The sequence below is a fragment of the Nymphaea colorata genome, chromosome 6 (genome assembly GCF_008831285.2).
Source record: "Nymphaea colorata isolate Beijing-Zhang1983 chromosome 6, ASM883128v2, whole genome shotgun sequence".
NCBI lineage: Eukaryota > Viridiplantae > Streptophyta > Magnoliopsida > Nymphaeales > Nymphaeaceae > Nymphaea > Nymphaea colorata.
Genome location: NC_045143.1, coordinates 24,388,214 through 24,406,908, shown reverse-complemented (window position 1 = coordinate 24,406,908; position 18,695 = coordinate 24,388,214). Strand labels below are relative to the sequence as shown.

General features: G+C 40.8%; 1 protein-coding gene across 7 annotated transcripts in view; it reads right to left on the bottom strand.

The window, feature by feature from the left end:
• Positions 1–3,781: 3,781 nt before the first annotated feature.
• LOC116255746 (DNA repair protein RAD51 homolog 3) overlaps positions 3,782–18,695 on the bottom strand; it is a 62,888-nt gene continuing 47,974 nt past the window's right edge. For all 7 annotated transcript variants that reach the window (XM_050078454.1, XM_031631698.2, XM_031631700.2 and 4 more), the window contains exon 9: positions 3,782–4,183. In XM_050078454.1, coding sequence (XP_049934411.1) covers positions 4,008–4,183 — 176 coding nt within the window. In that variant the 3' untranslated portion in view covers positions 3,782–4,007. The remainder of the gene's footprint in view (positions 4,184–18,695) is intronic.

The following is an 18,695-nucleotide window of genomic DNA, read 5'->3' as shown; positions in this document are numbered from 1 at the left end:
TGGTTTTGAAAGTTGGAATCAGATATTGTATAGAGTTTTTTTCATCTGCATTCAAATCTGAAAATATACCAAAAAATCAGATATGATGGAGTAAATTTGATCCACTGACATCCGTAATTGTATACACACACTCCATCATCCGTAATACAGTTTAACGTTACTTCCACATGCTTTACAGATACAAGTTACTGGTCTTCATTTACATGTGATCTTTTGTTTGACGATTTCTCTTTAAACCACTAAACACATCATAGTAAAGGTTTCCATGATCAGACCTAAGTATGGATGTCAGAGATATCGTCTTCAACATTTTGATCCCTTGTGTTCTGAAAAGAATTGTCAATTTTGTCCTGTTTTCTAGTAAAGATGGACAATGAGTTTTGCTCAACTACATCGACAAACAGTTTTCGGTAGAAGAAAAAAACAAAGACCAGCCAAATCCTCAACCATGCTTCACTCGCCATGAAGTCTTGACTTACGGTTTGGATATCATCTTAAGCTCTAATCATTGGATTCATCAAATACTAGAATTAAGCTCTGCAGCTGTGATGCAAGCTCCAGGTTGCAGACACAGAACCTTTTCTGTTTTATCAGCTACTGTTATGCGGTATGTACGAGGAAGGACAAAAAACTAAAAGAAGTAAAGGAATTTTCAAAAGTAAAAAAAAAAAGGAGCAATAAAGACAGCATTTTAACATTTTTCAACAATCAATTGAACTATAAAAAGAGTCTCGTCACCTTATATATGGGTGAACGACGATCTAATACAAGATAGATCCAAATACATGTACAAGCCTGAATCTAATACAAGATGGATGCAAAACAAAATATAATCCAAATTACAAACCAAAACATGGATCAAGTAGATGAAGGGCTATAAGCACGCCGTGGTTGCCCCTTCGTCCGTCTCGAGTACCTATACAGAGGAGCCCCATCTCAAATGTGCTCCAAACCTATAGGGAATTTCACTGCCAAGGTCTCATGGTCAGTATTGAAGTGCGAAGGTGAGACATGAGGCTTAGAACTAGAGCCAGATACATGAGGTGTCCAGTCATGCTATGCATCAAGCTGGAAGTGATTAAATAAGGAAATATTTCGACGTTATGCATCTACTGGAAATTCCACAATATATTTTTACTTGTGATTAACATCACCTAACAAGTACAAGCTAATGATTACTGCATTAAATGGATAGGCAGAATATTTCTCAAGCTTACCGCAAGTTCGCAATCTTCATAGCTTCAAAACCATACTGCTCACGATTCAAGTTCTAAGGACCAAATCTTACGCTGATAGAAGTGGAAAGTGATACTGTCTATAATGACAATTCTTCTCCGAAGAATCAAACCCACCAGATTAATATAATATAATTGTAATAACAAATCATCTAACAAAAGAATTGTAGAAAATGGTGAGATTTGAACATTGCACATAACAAAGGTAACATTATTTGTTAACACTACAGCACCGGGATATGTAGCTATGAGATCAAGAAAAATAAAGAATGAAGAGAGAAAAATTATGCCAGGCATGTATATGTTTATTCATACGAGCGAAAACTATACATGCATACCCATGAAATTCTTAACATTATTTTCTCATGAAATTATGTACAAACAGAGCTTAACAGTGAAACCGTCTCTCCAATGTTCTTTTCTAAGAATGTAACGTATATTTTCAATTACTAGATCATCCACATCATGTATTGGGAGCAGCCCGATGACTCTTACGATAGGAGGCTGTCAGCAACCATTCACTACATGAATGAAGTGTCCAATTGGCAAACCCCACCATCGTCTCTCAAATAATAGCATAACATGACCGAATAAAATGATGGTTCTTAGTTACGGATGGAGTCTATATATAATGCTGTCATGTGCCGGACAGTTTCCATATGGCTTTAAAAATTCAACGCTAAAAACACCATAAATCGTTGCTAAAGTCATCATAAACCATTGCAGTACCATAAACCATGACTAATGTCAATTTAATGATTGGTTTTTAGAAACAAAAATTTTAAATTTTAACCATCCAATAACATCCAGCGAATGTCACGTCACGAGCAAAGCCCTCTTGTGAACGCCAACATTGAATTCCTTGTTCAGCACTCAAAGGGATCAGCACTCAAAGAGAGAAGAAAGGGTTGTTTGAGTTCTAATAATAATTGGCTGTCAAGATTTAGTTTTTATATATATATATATATATATTATTAGTGTCAAACTTTAAGTCGTTGTATAAGGAGAATTTATGGCTTGAATGTCCTTAACAAAAAAAAGTCAAAGGTTATTTTCATTTAAAATGACAAAATTACCTTTAAAAAAAGGAGAAAATTTTTATTTTATGAGCTCATCTCATGCACACATCTCACTCATCTAACAGTTAAGGGTTGGATACCATTTAATAGTGGACGAAATCTATACAAATGTATAAACCATAGATTGTGTCAACTTTTTGAATGTGCCTAATGGGTCAATCACCTGTCAATCATTGGATAACAAGATGCCTGGCTTCAACTTTTTAAGAGAAAAGGAATTCTTCTTTCTATCTAGGGTATTGTTATCCATTTATAAAATTACCCAACATCTTGTCCTTCTTGTTTTGCTGCATAACAAGCCACATCTTTCTTCCTTCAAGGACTGAAAAGTGATCAATACAATTAACACAATTGGGTACTTAATACAATATATGTAGTGTAGGTAGGTTGTCCCTTTTTTATTGACAGCACACTAACCACCCTTCAGCTCTTGGAGGAAGAGAGATGTGTAGTTGATGTGTTGCCAAAAAAGAAAAACAAGTTGGTCAATTCATAAAAAAAAAAAAAACCACAAAAAAGAGGAAGCTTTTTCTTTTGAAAGTTGATCATTCACCCAGCTTCCATCACCCAATGGTTGAAAACTGGTTGATAGAATATACACAAGTTAAGGACTACACATATAAAAGTAGAAAATAGTGAAAACAGGTTAGATAGAGTTTGTGAAGTTTTGATTCTAGGTCTCTCTTTCTCCCTCCCGCCACCCTCAATCCTTCTTTTTCCTTTACTCCATATTGCCATGTGCTTCTTTTGACAATCACAAAGCTAATCAGCAGATTGCTTCCGGTCTGACCTTTATCCACCCACCCTCATTGACTCCTCTTCCATAATCCAAGGGTCCACCAAAATGCCTCAACTCAGCCTTTTTTATTTTCTGGTTATTAATCTCTCTTCATTCCCCCTCTTCCTTATTCATCCTTTCCTCATTCTCCTGATCTCTCCTGTAATTTCTCCAGAGTGACACCTTGTTTGCCATCAGATCTTCAGCTTTGAATTCCATTGTCCTAAAACAAACAAACGAAGACATGTATCCACATCTTTTGAATCCGTTCATCTGCAATGAAACAACTTCAACAAGATGTCTTCAGCCATCTTTTGCCTGAGACTCTTGGATCTGATCCGTATTCAGTAAAAAGGCAAACTGTTTCCATGAATTATCAAACTGTTGTTCCACAAAATATTGTGCTTCTGATCCAGGATGAAGTTGCCAAAGGACATCAGCTTGCAAAGGGTGTCAAGATGTGGTCACTCTGTTATCTGCAGTAATTTCTCATATATAACTTGCTCAGCAGTTGATGAATTGAAAGCAGATGAATTCCATAAAATTTGAAAGATATTCAAGTTTGTTATCGGCAACTGAATATAATTACCAAGAAAGACAAATAGCAATAGGATATGAACCTTGTTGCTCTCTGATATGCTAAGACAAACATCATGTGTCAATTTTCAACTGTCTTATACAAACAGACAAAACAAAAGAAACAGGATCCATCCCAAAATTGAATACACAAATTCAAATTTATACAAGATCGGTCATGACACATTGGCAATTCTTTCCCTACAAGTGCATTTTACTAATTCAAAATTGAGACGAGGTTAAATGTAGCCCAAAATTGTTGACTAACAAATTTTCAACCTTAATATATTAGCAGAACCTACATGGTATGACAGCTTGGTTTTTTTTCTCAAGTAGTACCTACTGTATCCGGATTCTTTTGCATGGGGTAGCAGCATTTCGGATTCCCAAGCTTGTGACAGAATATGGTGCTGAAGCAGCGGGTAAAGATGATGACTTGTCAATGGAGGCAAACCGGTCATTTCCACTCCAATACAAGATAACTCGATTTGTGCATGCATGCGACCAGCTCTCCCCTGCACATCCCAGTGATCAGCAAACAAGAATGGAGGACCAATGTTCCCTATTGGGTAATTATATAAAAGCTCAAATATCAATCTTTTAGGACAAAAATAAGCAGAAAATGACCAGAATATCTTTACCCAGCTTGAGTTTTGTGAAGCACATTGGCAACCAAAATCATTTGGTATAACTTGAGGAGAGGAACCAAAAAAGTTCACAGGTAACTTAATTACCACATCAATATTAAAAGATGTGTATGATGATATGGCAGGGTTTATCACACACACACACACACACACACACACACACATGTTTTGTTTGAGGGTACAGATCTAGCATTCAAAGAGAGAATACCGATCTTTGAGCTCACTATGAACCTGCAGTAAAATGCTTATGCGTCATATTGTTTTTAGGAATCCTTGTTGCTTTCACTTTTAAGTTCCCACTGTCACAAAAAACGTGTACTATTGGAAAAAAAATGCATATAATACGCCAAAACAGAGTCAGTCGTATTAAACCTGAAAAAAACACGTCTTTTTTAAAAAAAATGCGTATTATACGTGTTTTTCTGCGTTTTTTCGTATGTTTTATGATTTTTTATTTTTTTATACTTTTCAAGATTTATTAAATGTTTTAATTTTTTTAAAGTTTGCCAAGATCTTCCCATTTTATTCCCGAGATATACAATTTTGCCATATTATACCCGAGAAATTCCTCGCCTTATAACACCTATACACGTTTTTTGTGACAATGCGTTTAACAAGCTTTTATAACAGGTTCACGAGTCACTATGAAACATCAATATGCCCATTGTTAAATGCCATCAGCTATTGAAAACATTAACTCATAGACATTTATGGCTATTAAACGGTTATGGCATTTATTAAAGTTATACTGAGTCAAAATAAGCATTTTTAAAAGGTTAGTTAAGGGTGTCATTCGCAATTTTGTTAAAGTAAATAAATACCAGAATAATATTTTGTCTTAACCCTAATCTCTATTTAAGTAGGATTAAGAGTCTAACGGATTTGATGATTCTCCATCTCTCTCTCTCTCTCTCTAACATTCTTTACTTTCCTTTCTCTATTATTTCTTCTACCTTCTCTCTTCTCACTTCCTTCAAGTTCTCACATTTTATCGATTTTCTCCTACCTAAGTGCAAGTTAAAAGATGGTATCCAATGAGGAGATATGTCTACGTTGAATCTCCTACAGATCGGAGATAGGGAAATTAATCTCAGTTTTTTGATGTGAATATGATGGATAGATAAAAGAGATAACCCCAAAAAAAATGACGTGAAAAGTTCTGACAGCAATTTGGGATCAGATCTGAAACATGGTTGGCAGTAGTGTTCTGCTGTTGATATTGTTAGATTTGATCCAGGTTCACTGCATATTGATTGATCTCTTCTTCCCAAAGCTTAGTGTGCCTTGGAAGTTTGCATCCTTTGTCTCAAATATGTGCTGCTCACCAACTGTTTGGTGATTTTACTGCAGGCGTGCTGTTCATCTTTCTGAGAAACTGCACTAAGGATTTAATCGCTGCCTTACTGGGTGGACATGCTGAAGTTGATTCTTTTGCCATTTCTTTGACAAGGGTTGTTCATCTTTAGACCTTGTGTTAATCATGGGACTAAGTTGTAAATATTTTGACAATAGAATACAGAATAAGAGGGGATCGAATCAGATAGGATCAGGGCTAGTACCCTGAGACCCGCGTATTGATCACCCATGTAAGTAGTTTAGGGTTGGGTGATCCAGTTATGTTTTTGGAAATTGTAATTGGTTAGCCCTATTCAGAGAGGGTAAATGTGTGAGTGAGATTTCTGAACGTAATACGACAGGTGCTCAAGGTGGCCGACAGCTAGTAGTGGTATCAGAGCAGGTGATGGCAGGCACGGAAACCCTTGCTGAGGTGGAGCTTGTCAAGAAACAGGCAGAGCTCGATCAACAGGCATTTGCGGGACGACTAGAAGGTCTGGAGAAAAACAGCGGGAGGTGGGACAGCAACTATTGGCGGTAGAGCAGCACATCCAAGTGCAAAGGGCAGAGAAGCAATTGATCATGGCAGGGCAGCAGACCATCACTTCTCTGCTACGGGAGATGGTCGGGCGACAGAGAAACAACCCAAACTCCTCCAGCCGAACACTGTGTAAAGGGGTGGGGGGGGGGGTGCTGACGGCAATAGGAACGGGTTGCTGTCTTCTCCGCCGCTTGCCAGACCCTCCAATGCTTCAGGTATGCCTTTAACAGTTCCACAAGTGTCTATGGTAGACCCAAATAGGAGAAACAGGGAGATGCCAGCAGGGGTAAGAATGCCGAAACTGGACTTTTCAAAATTCTCGGGCGATGACCTACTGAGTACTGAGCTGGTATTTCGTGTGGAGCTGTACTTCGAATGATTGAATATATCTGAAGAGATCAACGTCTCTCAGGCAGAGGTTCACCTGGAAGGACCAGCCATCCGCTGGTACTGCCAGTTAGTAGCCCAACAGGGCAGCTTGGTGCTCCTTTGTAGAATCTTTGATGGTTTTGTTGAGGAAACGTGTTGTTTTATGTATGTTGGGATTTAATATTAAGTAGCTTTCTGAATTTTAAAATTTTGTTGGACTCTTTATGTAAAGGGTTAAACATAACCCTAATCATTATTTAGTCTAATGAAAGAGGAGCAGCCGTAAGTGGACTGTGACCTATTCTCTCCTCCTTCCTCACGTTCTTCTCTTGTCCCTCTTCTCTACTTCTCTACGCAACATGGTATCAGAGCATCGGACCTAGGACCGTGCCATCTAGGGTTTCACGCAGCTTCCCTTCTTCTCTTTTTTCTCATCCCCTCATTCATGACAAGCTTGGACGTCTAAAGCTGCTGCTGCCTGCGAAAAGATACGGTGGGACTGTTTGGTGGAAAGGGGTTAATCACGTTTAACATGTAAAAACGTGATTAACACCCTTATGTTGCTGTCGAAGTCGTGAAGTTGCTGAAAAACAAAATCTGATGTCGTCGTTCAGATCTACATGTTGCGGTGGGTGTATCAGATCTGATTCTGTTGCTGAAAAAAAATAAAATCTGATGTTGTTGTTTAGATCATCTACATGTTGCAGTGTATTAGATCTGATTCTGTTGCTGTGGTGAAGAAGTTCAGATCAGAGAAATTCTGATCTGCTTCGTTGTGTGCTGCCGTTGAAGAAGTTCAGACCTGCTGGACTGATCTGCTTGGTCGTGTGATGCCTGGTGGATCATCAAAGTCAAAACATTGTTGAAGTTGAGTGACGCAGACAGGTTAGTATTGAAGTCTGCTGTCAAAACTGTGCACGTTAGCTGCCAGCTATCCGCATCTGGAAATTTGTGTAGTACTGCTGTAGCAGTGGGTCTGTCGTGGGGCTGCAGAAATAACTATTGCAGAGATATTTTTCCCTATTGGTGACTGGCTTGATTTCTTATTTGTTAATATTCAGTCTGCCGAGATTCATATTTTCATATTTTGAGATTGTATCATGGCTGCCAACAGATCTATACAACTTGATAGAACTGAATCTGGAAATCAGAATATAGAGGCAGGTGTTGAATACAAAGCTTTCTCAAATCCATTCTCGTTTGGATCTACTATCAAACTTGATGGAGCCAACTATGATGTATGGGCTAGAACCTTCATGTTGTCAGTCGTTGGACATGGAAATAAATATATATTGGAAGAAGATGAACCAGTTGAAAAGACTGGTAAATACGCACGGTGGGAGGAAGAAAACAACATTATTAGTGCTTGGCTTATGAATAGCACTCAGTCCCACATTGCAGCAGGGCTTTGTTATTATAATACAGCCAAAGATACGTGGAATTCTCTTCGGCAGACGTACTCTCAAGATAAAAACATCAGCAAAATTTTACAGGTTTAACAAGAATTGTTATAAATGCAACAAGGTGACATGAATTTGACGGAATATTTTACAAAGTTGAAGTTTACTTATGAAAAGATGAATTTCTTAAAATGGCCCTGTAAGCATTGTCTCATATCTCACATGGAGCAAATGATTGTGGTTAAATTTCTTGCTGGACTATCTTCTGATTATTCTGCATCCAAGGCTCAAATGCTTACAGGTTCAGATTTTCCTGACCTTGATGAGGCCTTCAATAGACTAAACAAATTGGCTGTTACTCTTCCTCCATCCTCGAACAACTCACAACCTTTTGCCCTTGCTTCATTTGGAGGAGGAAGAAGTGGACTATACTCTTCCCGTGGTAGAGGAAGAGGCTGAGGTCCTGGAGGACGTGAAAGACTTCAGTGCACATATTGTAGTCGACTTGGTCACTTAGAGGATAGGTGTTGGAACAAAGTGGGTAAACCTAACTCATCCACTTCTTCGACTGTGACATCTTCATCTAGTTCTACTCCAAACCCACAGTCTATCAGTATAGCTCATAAGCCGAATCCCATTGCTGCTTCAGTAGATGCTACATCTCTTAACTTAAGTCCAGCTGAAATTGATTTAATTATGGAGCATAGATCAAATGATACTCCTTCTACCTCATCGGCATCTACAGCTGTCACAAGTTCAATGTACTCTGCAAGTAAAACAACTTCTAAAGGTTGTTGGATAATTGATTCTGGAGCCTCTAAACACTTTTGTGGAGATACTAGTATTTCAAACCTGCAGAAATTTGATTCACCCCAACATGTTCGATTGGCGGATGGAAGACTATCGCCAGTAAAAGGACATGGAGATGTTTATCTTTATCCATCTTTGCATGTTCATGATGTGCTATATACCCCTGAATTCCCGAAAAATTTGTTATCTGTAAGCAAACTAACTAAAGAGATGAATTGCAGAGGTACTTGTGTATTTCAGGATCTATCGACTGGGAGGAAGATTGGTGGAGGCCATGAGATAGATGGAATATACATGTTGGATACATCCAATAAGGAGGCGTCATTCTTAGTTGATTCTTCTTCAAGTGCCTTCCATTGGCATCTCAGATTGGGTCATCCATCATTTCCTAAACTTCGGCTGCTATGTCCTCAGATTTCTTCCACGACATCTATTGAGTGTGAAGCTTGTCAACTGGGCAAGCATAGTCGTACTTCCTTTCCATCGAGTCAAAGTCAGTCTAGTCAAACTCTATTTGATTTAGTTCATGTTGATGTTTGGGGGCCTAGTCGGGTTCCAAGTCAGTTGTCGTCTCGTTATTATCTTTCCATTGTTGATGATTTTTCTCGTGTCACTTGCGTGTTTTTGATGAAAGACAGAACTGAAGTTCCTTGTATCTTGAAATCTTTCATATTGAAAATAAAGACTCAATTTAATTCTTGTGTCAAGGTTGTTCGCACTGACAATGCTCTCGAGTTCAAATCTTCTCATTTACTTGAATTCTATAAATCCGATGGTATTGTGCCACATTTTACCTGCCCTCACACATCTCAACAAAATGGTGTAGTGGAAAGAAAACATCGTCATTTGTTGGATGTAGCCCGCACAATCATGATTCATTCTCATATGCCTTCCAAATTTTGGGGAGATGCAATTTTGACTGCATGTTACCTAATAAATAGAATGTCATCATCTTCCATAGACAACAAAATTCCAATACAATTCTATACCCAAATAGAGCTTTATTTTCTTTACCCCCACGTATATTTGGGTGCACATGCTTTGTACATAAACTTGGTCCCAATCGAGATAAACTAGCTGCTCAAGCAAGTAAATGTGTGTTTGTTGGATACTCTAAAAATCAAAAGGGGTATCGATGTCTAGATCCTATATCTAATCGAGAGTTTGTCAGTGCCGATGTAACCTTTCTCGAGTCGTCTCCATTCTTTCCTGCAAGTCCTTCATATCTAAAGTCTGAGATGCCCTCTTCTGTTCCTCTTCCAATTCCTCCAATTCCAATTGAGTCCCTTCTCTTATCATCATCACCCACCTGTTCCATTCCACGGTTTAAAGATCCTCCTGTCACATATTCAAGAAGGAATCCATCATCTAATGACCCTGCACCATCTTGCTCTCGGGAGGTAAGTAGTTTTGAATTATATGACATGCTTGAGTGTTCCCTTGATGCTCCTGTTTCTGATGAACTACCTATTGCACTGCGTAAAGGGATTAGACAATGCACAATTCATCCTCTTTCTAAGTTTGTTAGTACAGCTCATGTGGGAGATCATATGTGCAAATTTATTGATGCCTTGTTAGCTACATCTATTCCTATTTCACATAAACAAGCTATGTTGGACTCTAAGTGGTACCAGGCAAGGAGGAGATGGATTCTCTAATATCTCATCACACTTGGGATCTCGTTGAACCTCCTTCTGGGACAGATATTGTTGGCTCGAAATGGGTTTTCACTATCAAGTACAACTCAGATGATACAGTTGAGCGCTACAAGGCACGGTTGGTAGCAAAAGAGTACTCACAGACATATGGTGTTGATTTCTTTGAAACTTTCTCTCCTGTGGCACGTTTGGGCACAATACGCCTCATTATATCTGTTGCAGTTCATTATGGTTGGAACATGTACCAACTCGATGTTAAAAATGCTTTTCTGTATGGGGACTTAACTGAAGTGGTTTATATGCAGCAACCACCCGGCTTTGAGAAACAGACGGAGTGTACCAAGGGTTGTTTGTTAAAGAAGGCTATATATGGTTTGAAACCGAGTCCTAGAGCATGGTTTCAAAAGTTGTGTGACGTTGTGTCTAAGTTTGAGTTTCAAAGATCGCCTTTAGATCATTCATTGTTCATAAAAAGGACTTCAAAAGGTATAGTTGTTATGGTGATATATGTGGATGATATTATTTTAACTGGTGACAATGAACAAGAAATACAAGACACAAGTATTTACAACAGTATTTTGTTACTAAAGATCTTGGCTCTCTACGCTACTTTATGGAGATAGAAGTGGCAAGAAGTAAAGAAGGTCTAGTCATTTCTCAAAGAAAATATGTTCTTGATTTGCTACACGAAACAGGTACGGCTGGAACTAAACCAGCATCTATTCCTATGAACTCTCACACTCATTTATATGATGACAAATCTGAACTTGTTGATAGCAAATCATATCGGTTTCTCATTGGAAAGCTACTATATGTAACAATTACTAGACTTGATATATCCTTTGCTGTGGGAAAACTAAGCCAATTTATGGATAAGCCAAGAAAAGCCCATTGGGATGCAGCTATGTTATTATTGAAATTTCTAAAAGGCTCCCCTGGAAAGAGTTTATTATTTAGAAGAAGCACCTCACTTCAGATAGAAGCTTATTCTGATGCAGATTATGCAGACTCAATTGATGACAGAAAGTCCACTATGAGATTCTGTATCTTTGTTGGTGGCAACTTCGTCTCTTGGAGAAGTAAAAAACAAGTTGTTGTTGCTCGATCGAGTGCGGAGTCAGAATATCGAGCCATGGCTCAAACAGCCACTGAAATCACGTGGGTGAGAGGCATGCTAGAAGACCTTGGAATTCAGGTAGAACTGCCTATAAAAATGCAATGTGATAATAAAGCAGCTACTTATATAGCAAATAATGCGGTCTTCCACGAACAGACCAAACATATTGAAGTTGATTGCCATTACTGTTGAACAAGAAAAGTTTTATGTTTTAGGAGGTTCCTTGTAATATTAAAGAGTTATAAGATATCTTTAATATTTTCCTTATTTTCCATTGAGTTATTTTGTAAATCCCTTTTTACCCTTGTAGAAATACGAACAAGACGAAGAAGAAGAGAAACAATGATCACGATGTAACGTGGAAAACCCTCAACACGAGGGAGAAAAAACCACGAATGAGGAGGAGTTGGTGCCCACTAGCAGCCAGACTCTCTCTCTCTAAAGATTATCATTAACACATAAGGATTAGGGTTACATGACTTAAGTAGAGCCCAAAACGGGCTACAAGGCGGGTCGGGTATGGATCCGGACCCGAAACCCACAATCTATCAACACTCCCCCTCAAGTTGGGCGTACATATCAAACATGCCCAACTTGGATACATTCCTCTCAAATGAAGCTGAAGGAAGAGCTTTCGTCAGAACATCAGCAGTTTGGTCTTCAGACTTCATGTAAGGTAAGATCAACTCTTTCGCATCAATCCTTTCCCGAATGAAGTGACGATCAATTTCAACATGTTTTGTTCTGTCGTGAAGTACAGGATTGTTGGCTAAGTTGATTGCAGACTTGTTATCACAATACATCTTCATAGGTCCTTCAATCTCTATTCCAATGTCAGTCAACAATATCTTCAACCATAATAACTCTGACACTCCCATAGCAACTGCCCTATATTCTGCCTCTGCACTGGATCTAGAGCAAACATCCTGTCTCTTGCTCCTCCATACAACAAGGTTTCCTCCCAAGTAGACACAGTACCCTGTAGTGGATCGTCTGGTATCACCACAACCTGCCCAATCCGCATCAGAATAGCCCTCGATTTCCACAGTCTCTTGTTTCACATACAGGAGTCCCTTACCAGGATTTTTCTTCAGGTAGCATAGCACTCTGTCCACAGCCTTCAGATGTGCATCGGTTGGCGCATGCATGAATTGGCTCAAAACATTCACCACAAAGGTGATATCAGGTCTCGTGAGGGTAAGATAAATTAGCTTCCCAACCAAACGTTGATATCTTCCCTTGTCTTCTTCACAGAGAGGCTCTCCATCTCTGAGACTCAACTTGTGCCCAGTGTCAAAAGGGGTAGGAGTAGGTCTACATCCCAATTTACCAGTTTCTTCCAGCAGGTCTAATGTATATTTCCTTTGGTTTAGTACAAGACCAGTACTAGACCTAGCAACCTCCATACCAAGAAAATACCTTAGTTTTCCAAGATCTTTGAGGTCGAATTCTGTAGCCAGTAACCCTTTTAGCTTGATAATCTCTTCCTCATCATCTCCAGTAACAATCATGTCATCTACGTAGACGAGCAGGAGAGTAACCTTGCTCTCCTTCTTCTTCACAAACAGAGTGTGATCTCCATTTCCTTGTTTGTATCCATGACGTATCATCACTCTTCTCAGTCGTTCAAACCACGCTCTGGGCGATTGCTTAAGGCCATACAATGCCTTTTTCAGCTTACAACACATTTCTGGTTCTTCATATCCTGGAGGCATATGCATATATACTTCTTCTTCGAGGTCACCATTGAGGAATGCATTCTTAACATCCAGTTGATACATCTTCCACTCCTTCATCACAGCTAGGGATATAACCACCCTCACAGTCTTCATTTTCGCAACAGGAGCAAAGGTTTCCAAGTAATCAATTCCATATTTCTGGCTAAATCCCTTGGCCACAAGTCGAGCTTTATATCTTTCAACACTCCCATCTGGTTTGTACTTGATGGTATACACCCATTTGGATCCAACTAGGTGAGCGGCTTCAGGAATCTTCACCACTTCCCATGTCAAGTTTCTTCTTAGGGCATCTATTTCTTCTTTCATTGCATCGGCCCACTTGGAGTCACTTTGAGCTTCAGCGACAGTCCTGGGAATCACAGCCAAAGAAAGAGTAGAAACAAAACACTTGTAATCTTTCCCAAGTCTGGAATAAGAAACAAAATTACCAATAGGGTGTTGAGTACATGACCTGACACCCTTTCTCAGGGCAATGGGAAGATCGTCATTCTTCTTTTCAACCTCATCATGGGTCTCCACGGTCTCCTCGGTAGGACTTGGTTCATCCAGGGAAGGAGTGGCATTGGGATTGGAAGTAGATCTAGCATCACAAGTCATCACCTCTGTCCGAGTACCTCGTCTAGAGTAGAACTGTCCAAACAACTGAGGGCCTTCCTTCTCAATGCTATTGTCACCCCTTTCCTCATTCTCAGGCACATCAACAGTATTAAGTGATTCTGTTTTCTTGTAGTCCAAAAAATCTATAAACTGAAGTTCCTGTCTCTGAGAATACTCTTCCCTGCCCACAGACTGCTCCCCCTGAAGAGGATTCACACCAAAGTAAGAGGCATGTTCCAAGAAGGTAACATCCCTCGTAACATAAGCTCGACCAGTAATAGGATCAATACATTTGTATCCTTTTTGCGTAGGGGAGTATCCAACAAAGACACCTTTGATAGACCTAGGATCAAGTTTCTTGACATTTGGACTGTGATCATGGATAAAACATACACAACCAAAAACACGAGGAGGAAGAGGAAATGGTGGACGACTGCCAGGAAGCAACGAGTGGGGAGTCCTACCATTCAAAACACGACTGGGCATGCGGTTAATAAGATAGGCACTAGTAAGAACTGCATCACCCCAATAGTGTTTAGGAAGATTTCTCTGAAACAAAAGAGCCCTGGTGACATTAAGAAGTTGACGATTTTTCCTTTCAGCTACCCCATTTTGAGGGGGGGTGTAACTACAGGATGTCTCGTGAACAATCCCCCGTTGTCTAAGAAACTCCTCAACAGGCCGACACATGTACTCACGGGCATTATCGGACCTGAAAGTTTTAACATTCGCACCATACTGGGTATGCACAAGAAGAATAAATGTCTCGATGATTCGAGGAACCTCGCTGCGGTCTTTTAACAAGTATATAAATGTAGCACGAGAGAAATCATCAATGAAAGTGATAAAATACTGGAAACCTTGACGGGTATGAATGCCCGAAGGTCCCCATACATCAGAGTGAATCAGAGAAAAAGCTTCATTAGCACAACTAGAAGAAAGAGGGTACGAAGCCCTCACATGTTTGGCAAACTGACAAACATCACAAGAAATGGAAGACACATCAAAGGAGGAACACAAGTCTGGAAACAAATGTTTCAAAATCCCAAAAGGTAAATGCCCAAAACGTTCATGCCAGTACATAAAAGACTGAAGACAATCTTCTCTTCTCTTATCTGTCTTGCGGATCGCTGTCAACAGAGCAGTAGCCACACGTATGGGAAGATGATATAATCCATCAGAAGCTAAACCAATCCCAATCCTCTTCCCTGTCACCAAGTCCTGCAAAACACAACGATCGGCAGAGAATATAAGTTCACAATTCAATTCTTTAGTAAGTCTACTGACTGATAAGAGATTTAAAGGAAACTGGGGAACATGTAAAGCGCCCTGCACATGAAATTTGTCCAACAAGGACAGAGTGCCTTCGCCTGCCACACAGGTAGAGGAACCATCTGCAAGAGAAACACGTTCCCTTCCCGAGGACAACTTATACTCATGAAACAATTTTGGGTTACCTGTCATGTGATGAGTAGCACCACTATCGACAATCCATTCCCCCACAGAAGAGTTACCTTGATTGCCAATAGCTGCAAGAGCATGATTAGCTGTAGTTCCCTCTGAGGTCTCAGTCTTGTTGACATCGAGCCTGCCCAAATAAGCCCTTAGTTCACGAAGCTGGTCAGCAGAAATGGAGACTTTTTCTCCACTAGAGGCTTGCACCTCAGACACGGGCGTTCTCCCAGTCAAAGATCTCCCTCTGTTCCCCTTCTTTTCTGGATGAAGATCCCAGCAATAATCCACAGTGTGACCTGTCTTCTTGCAGTGAGTGCACCGGCGAAGAGACCTAGATGGGCCGCCAGGACCACGACTCACGAGAGCAGATCTCTCGTTATAGGGCACAAGTTCCCTCTTCCCTTCTTTTGTAACAAGCCTTCGCTGTTCTTCCGCTTCAACACAGGAGTACACATCTTCAATACTGGACACCTCCCCTGAATTCAAAATCTGACTTCGAACACCTTCAAACTCATCATTTAAACCTGCTAAAAATAGGAACACCCTGTTTTCCCATTCATGAGCAACATAGAGCGCCTGATCATGGGGACAATGCCAAGGAATATCAGAATGATAGTCAAGCTCTTCCCACTTGGCTTTCAAAGCCCCATAGTACTCTGCAACAGACGAGGTCCCTTGTCGAATGCCATAGACTGTCTTCATTACTTGGTAAGTACGAATTGCGGTCTTCTTTTGGCCATACATTTGCTCGAGGACCACCCACATGTCTCTAGCAGTCTTCTTCCGAAGGATAAGGGGCTGAATATCGGCGGAAACGGAATTGACAATCCAAGTTTTCACTTGATTATCCTCAAGAAACCAAGTATGCCACACATCACTTGTTCTTGCTGGTTCGGGGTTGCTCCCATCAATATAGGCCATGCGACCACGGCCAGCAATCCCCATGGTCATAGCAGGCGACCACGAGAAATAATTATCCTTGGTGAGGCGAAGAGTGATGTCCTGCATGGGAACATTCTCCGTTCTAAAAGCCCCTATTTCAGTGGGATTGGTGTTGACGGTTGACGAGGAAGAGGCTGCCATAATCACAGACCAGTAGGCAGCAAGGGCAGCAAGAAGCAATCACACGATACAACACCAAAAAACGGACAGAGAGTAGGAAACAGAACCAGGCAAAGCGGCGCGGCGCTGGGCGGGAACAGACCAGGCAGTCGGCGCGGCGCTGGGCGGAAACAGACCAGGCAGAGCGGCACGGCGCCGGAAAAGGACACGGCGTTGGGCGGAAAAAGACCGCCGCTGGACAGGTCGTCGTTTGGGCAGGCCGACGCTGGGCGGAAGCAGCAGAACGGGAACGCCGCTGGGCAGGCCGACGCTGGGCGGAAGCGGCTGCGCTAACCAGGGCGTCGCTGGGCCGGTTGTCGCTAGGCGGAGACGGCGGAATCCTGATCGGCGTTGATCAGGGCGGCGCTGGGCGGAGACGGCGGCGGGGTGACAGACGACGCTCGGGCACGAGCGTCGGGCACGGGCGAGACGATGAACAGTGTCGGGCGATTCTCCTCTAACACGGGCAAAAGACAACCAAAAACGCCGGAACTTCACGGCTCTGATACCATGTAGAAATACGAACAAGACGAAGAAGAAGAGAAACAATGATCACGATGTAACGTGGAAAACCCTCAACACGAGGGAGAAAAAACCACGAATGAGGAGGAGTTGGTGCCCACTAGCAGCCAGACTCTCTCTCTCTAAAGATTATCATTAACACATAAGGATTAGGGTTACATGACTTAAGTAGAGCCCAAAACGGGCTACAAGGCGGGTCGGGTATGGATCCGGACCCGAAACCCACAATCTATCAACAACCCTAATCTCTTTTATAAGAGAGATGAAGGTTATCGTAATAGAGAGTTCTCAATGTTCAATCTCACGGCAGCTTCTCTCTCTCACTCTCTTCTTCTCCGCTGCAACATGGTATCAGAGCTACGGACGTGACTGGAGACTTGAAGCACACAGCCAGCGCGCGGACGTGACGCACACCGTCGGCGATCCTCCGTCTCCTTTCAGGCTTGATCTCTTCTACTTCCTCTGTTTTCTTTCTCCTTCACCTCTCGCCTGTTCTAGTTGCTGTTTTCCAGCAACGGAACAGTGTGGAGGAGTCTATTCACGCTAGGAGAGATGCGTGAATAGACTCCAGCCGTGGATTTTTCAGAAGTGTATATAGTATCGCAGCTGTGTGGGAGTCTGCGCTGATTAATCGCCTATGATTTGATATGTTATATGATCAACGCAGCCAAGTGGAGGACTGCTATCTATGACGTCTATGGCAAGTTTATGTTGATGGTTTTATTTGCTGTCGTTATTCATGATCTGTGAAGGATAAACTGTGGTACAACAACGTTAGATGCATAAATAGATAAGTCGTTGGTCAGCGCAAACAATACAAACAGTGGGGATTCGTTTTCAGTTGTGGGCTTGCTGGTAGCAGCGTTTTTCTGTCTTCAGATTGCAGTCTTCTTTGTTGTGGTATTGCTGTCAACAGTTGGACAGCAGGTTGATTGTTTCTGCGCATCTAACGTTGCCGTGTGGGACGTCTGTTCTTGTTGATCAGTTTCTTTTTCAATAGAAATATATATATATATATATATATATATATATATATATATATATTCTCTCGCTATTGGTGGTTGATCTCTTGTGGACAGATTTATGATGGCCGAAAGTAATAAATCTGATTTTTCTCATGAAGTTAAAAGTGGAGGAAATCCATTTTCGTATGGTTCTACTGTAAAGTTAGATGGATCTAACTATGAGATTTGGTCTCGTGTGTTTATGATGTCTGTGATTGGACATCAAAAGGAGCATGTTATAGAAGTGGCACCTTGGGAAAATGATGTTGGCTCAACCTCATTCTTAATGTGAGATAAAAACAGCTGAAAGTCCATACTAAAATTCTCATAACAAACCCATCAATCAACAGGATGACGAACTCTCACTGATCTTCTAACAGGTAAAGTAGATGATGCTGAAGGATGTTCTCCTATAGAGGGGCACACTGTTTGCTCAATATTGACCATAGGAAAAATTCTCCTATCACCTCTAACATAAATCTGTCCAAAAAACTTGTCAATATTGGCAGCTGAATAATCTACAATATGATTTTGCGCTGTCATAGGAACACCTGGATCTGAAATGCATGGACATATACCTTGAGTATCAGCACTGGAAAGAAGTCTTGCATTGAGCCAAAGATTATAGTGAGTCATGCGAGAATCATGTGATACAAAAATACCATCTCCATCATCAAAATTATGTTAATCAAATATCACATTTCTTAAAATTTTGATTTGCTTGCTTATAGG